General features: G+C 37.7%; 1 protein-coding gene across 1 annotated transcript; it reads right to left on the bottom strand.

The window, feature by feature from the left end:
* Positions 1 to 998: 998 nt before the first annotated feature.
* Positions 999 to 1,667, bottom strand: LOC149821100 (F-box protein At2g21930-like). Its single transcript, XM_089981898.1, has one exon. It carries the CDS (start codon positions 1,665 to 1,667, stop codon positions 999 to 1,001), a length of 669 nt encoding a protein of 222 aa, XP_089838024.1.
* Between the last annotated feature and the right edge of the window lie 3,094 nt (positions 1,668 to 4,761).

Genomic DNA, 4,761 nt, shown 5'->3' with positions numbered 1-4,761 from the left:
GAATCACATATAGAGTTTTTCTAGCTGCCTTAGAACACATATGAACATGCTTTAATCACATATTCATTTTTTTGACTGTCTTAGCACACATATGAGCATGATAGAATCACATATATAACTTTTTGTCTGCCTTAGAGCACATATGAGCATGATAGAATCACATATAGAGTTTTTTTATTGCCTTAGAACACACATGAGCACATGATAGAATCACATATAGTGTGTAATTTATTTTATTATATTTTATTTATCAATACTGATTGTTTTTTTCTTGTGTAGGCTGCTAGCGATAATCAGCGTAGCGGAGCTGAAGGGACAGATAAAAGCAATGAACAAGAAGACGCACAAAATCTTGGCGATGATTAGAGAATTGTGTTGAAGAAGTTCTATTTTTTTATGTTTCCTAATACGAGAAAGTTAGAATGCTGCCTCGCAAGGCTCTGCAGCTTGTTCTGCAATGATTTTTCCCAACACGACCAAACAATCATACAAATCCAAGAAAAGAAAACCAAGGAAAAAGGCAAGGAACAACAAGCATAAGCAGAAGCAGAAGAAGGAGAAAAACCTTAGAAAACAAAGAATTTAAAGGCAGGTATCTGAAAAACCCTCACCTTGAGAGGGCTCACAAGCCCCGCCCAATGCTCGGCGCTCAGAGCTACACCACAACACAATAAGCAAAACGGAAATCAGGGTTTCGCAGAGAGAGAACCGACACGCGGTGAGAAAGTCATCAATATTGAAAGGAGAGGTTGTAACGATCCAAACCGGGGCCTCTCGAGCCTGGGTTCGTGACCGTTAGTTCACTAGAAAAATTAAATCAGTGAGAGGCATATGCCTCATAGGCGAAGCGGACGCTAAGGTATTGAGGCGTTGCAGTGAAGCGTTTCAGGCTTGAAACACACGCTTTACTCATGTGAAGCACACGCCTCAAGTTGAAACGCGCCTCACTTCTAAGGCGTACGCATCAGGTTGGTGCTAGTTATTTGATGATCATTCTGCTAGTGAACAACTCCATTAACAGAAGGCCTCACGAACAATGACCGGAACGGATCATACACTCCATATGCTCCGTCGAGCTCTCGCCACGAGACGTCGGCGCCAATGACGAAGATCTCGCACCTGAAACGGGCGCCCATGGATTTGATGAGGAGCAACTTATACATGCCGGAGGCAGAGTCGTGAACAATTTGGCAGAATTCCGGATGTGCCAGTCCAGATTTTGGAAGCCTTATGCTCCTTCGCGTGGCTGGGTTGATGATCTGATAAATTCGGGGACTTGATGGGGTTACGAGGGAGGGGTCGCTCCCCAAACAGCAGATGTCGTCGCACCAGGATAAGATGGAGGGGCAATCATCGTAAATCTCGCTTGATGGTGGCGTCGGAACGGGCTGCCAGAGTGTTTCCTTCTCCACGCGGAAGAGGGGATTGTTGGTATCGAAGAAATGGAGTTCCTCGTCCATTTCAATGACAAAAGAGGGCTCCTGATTCTGCTTAGCCCAAAGGAGGTGGGTCTCCACGAAGTCTTTGGAGTCGATTAGGGAGCACCAACCTCTGCAAACCAACCTGAATCTAAGGAGGGAACTCACGGGAAGCCTCGAGAGGATGGCTGCGATGATGTCGTTTGGGATGATAAGTAAAGGGGAAGAAGAAGGGTCCTCTCGCTCCATTGTGATTTGCGACCCCCTCCTCCTCCCTATCAAGTTCCTCTTTCATTCCCTTGTGTGGCTATTTCTGGTGCGTTGCTCTCTTTTTCGTAGCTTTAATTCGGGCGGTTATTCAGATTTAAATTCGGGGTTTTTCCTGATAATGACGTATTATGATGTGTTTCAAATATGTACTACAAAGAGTGGACACATCTTCTTCAGATTTTTTTAATAGCTTCCTTGTCAAGATTTTTTAGTGCAAGATTTTTTGTGTCATTGCTGTGAGCAACAGAGAATTCAGTATCTGATGCAGGTAGCAGTAACTGAGTATACGTAGCGAATGACAAAATTCTTGTGATTCTGATTTTTTGTTTTTCAAAATTGAGATGCTTTTTGTTCATTTCGTTCAACCCTGGACAAGCCATCAAACGTACCCTAATTGATCTTGTGAGGACACAATTTATTTTATAGTGTGGTTTATTAGTAGTTTTTATTTAAAATTTTTATTATTTTATTAATATTATATATTTTTATTAATATTATATATTTTATTATTTTGATCATGAAGCTTACGCTTCAACGCCTCGAGGCTTACACCTCGCTTCATAACAAGCTCAACGCCTCACTTCGCCTCATCACATTTAACAACCTTGAATTAAAGTAACCTCAAAACCATTCCATAAATTTTTTTTAATTGAAGATCATGCATTAATAATAATTGTTAACATTCAAATAAGTGTCTTCAATTATATAAAGCAAAATAAATGGACAGTTGAGCTGAACTAATTTTTAGTATTGCATGTAGTAGTTTCTCAACCTACAATTGCAATCAAGAGAAAGAATGAGTCTACAATTTAGTAAGTTTTCATTTATAAATAAACACGATCGTTACAATTGTAATGAGCTCTAAGCTCCTAGTCTTAGTTAAGTTTACTAACTAAGCATACATGTTGTTTATTAATTTTATTTTATTTTATTATATCTCTATCATCATACGCAAACTCATAATCTACTCTAATTAGTTATTTTGAATATAACCTCCTCAGGCATAACAACTCATGTAGACAACTTAGAGTCTACAACATTGATCAAACATATGAACAACTCATAACAACATAGTCCAAATCAACCCAAACTATAAACACAAGTGTTGCAGTTGCTCACGGATTGCAAACTAGGAGCTACAAAGTGTTCATCGGTAGCTAGCCGAAGAGATCATGCCACTATACCTACCCCCGAGATGTCGAGAAGTTGTACATGTTCCTAAGGTTTTCTGGTTCATTCTACATCCTACATGTGTCTAGTGGGCAATATTTTAACCCCTAAAGGTCACCTAAAAATGTCTGAGAAATTTGTAAGGTACCTCAACAGTGCCCTAAACCATGCGTCCTAGTAAAGTTCTTAATCATGATATGTGTGATTATTCTATATACATTATTCTTTCAACCTTCATTTCTTAAAGTTAGTGCTTTATACAATCATCAATGTATGTTCACTAACTATAGTTAACATGAATTCATATGTCATATTTAAGGATAACGACCCACTACAAAATCAACTTATTAAATCATGACACTTACAATGCCTCTCTCAAGACACAAACGTGATATTCTTAGGACAGATCCCTATCTTAAAACTCTAAAACTCTACACTAAATTTTCAACATCATACATCAATCATTTACATGTGGTAATGTCATGATTTTCTCTACACAGGATACATTTATAATTTAAATCATGTTATAAAGCAAGAAACATGTAGCATATATCATCTCATTTAAGTATCATACAAAATATCATGAGTATAGATTCATAAGCATGCTACACAATTATTCTATTCACAATAAAATAAAACTAGTATGCCTAAAATATATAAAATTATATCTCATGATGCCTAAACTAATCAGCATGTGTTTTATTTAACTAAGGAGAAATTTTCAAATGTTCACTTACTTGAAACGCTTAAATTTCAACTCTAAAGAATAACCTTAGCCTTCTCGCAAGTTTTGATATGAAATAGATGAATATTTTGTATAATTATTTAAAGTTTCATTTTTTATAAAAATTATGAAAATATCCTTAGACTTTAATACCAAACTCTGACTTCATTCCTTCAGAGTTTGTCATCACATCCCTTGCTAATGGCTCCTACGGGCATAGTAAGGGCGAAATTGTCTTTTAACTCTTTGACTACCCCTAATTTCTTGTAATGTATCTAATTTATTTTATTTTTATACCATATTTTTTCATCATACTTAACAGTAGTTCAACTTTTAATTCAATTTTGGATCCAAATCTACTCTTATTCCAAAGTGTATCATTTAAATTTTCAACTGTAATTCTAACTGGATCTTATATTCAATATGCCTAATCCAAACCTTTTTGTGATGGTTCAACACAAGTATGGTGTAAACGCTAAAAAAGTCTTGGATTTGGATTAAACCCGACTAGATCCAATTAGTTTTGGATCCACTTTAGGTACACGTGATCCAATTTGAATTTAGATCCAAACTCGGATCTGGCTCGTATTGGAAAAGTAAGATCCTCGCTTTCTCAATTTTCACTCTACTCTATGTACCTGTCCAATTCTACTTACACACACACACACACACACACACACACACACACATATATATATATATATATATATATATATATATATATATATATATATATATATATATGGTTATCTCGGTCTAGATCGAGTCGATCTAACCCAAATCGTATGCCCGACTCGATCTGGATCGAGTTGGTCTGCCAACAACACACACGACTCGGTCTGGACCGCATCGGTCCACCGAAAGCAGACCCGACTCGGTTATTCCTGAATATGAATCGTGCTCATTTGTCTAAACCGAGTCAGTCTGCCAAAAAACAAGCCCGACTTGGTCCGTCCAGACTAAGTCAATTTGCCAAAAGCATATCAGACCCAATTCGGTCTGGAGAAATAAATCAGATCTAACTTGGTTTGTTCAGACTAAGTCGATCTGCCGCTAATACATAGACCGGACTCGGTCTGTCACATTTTTTTTTGTTGCTTCTGGTCATCACTTGACCCGGCTCGATCTGGGTCATACCCAGACCGAGTGACATGGCCGACTCGATCTGCCGTTATATGC

The sequence above is a fragment of the Nuphar pumila genome, chromosome 12 (genome assembly GCF_984573655.1).
Source record: "Nuphar pumila chromosome 12, dmNupPumi1.hap1.1, whole genome shotgun sequence".
NCBI lineage: Eukaryota > Viridiplantae > Streptophyta > Magnoliopsida > Nymphaeales > Nymphaeaceae > Nuphar > Nuphar pumila.
This window is presented reverse-complemented; position numbering and strand designations above follow the sequence as displayed.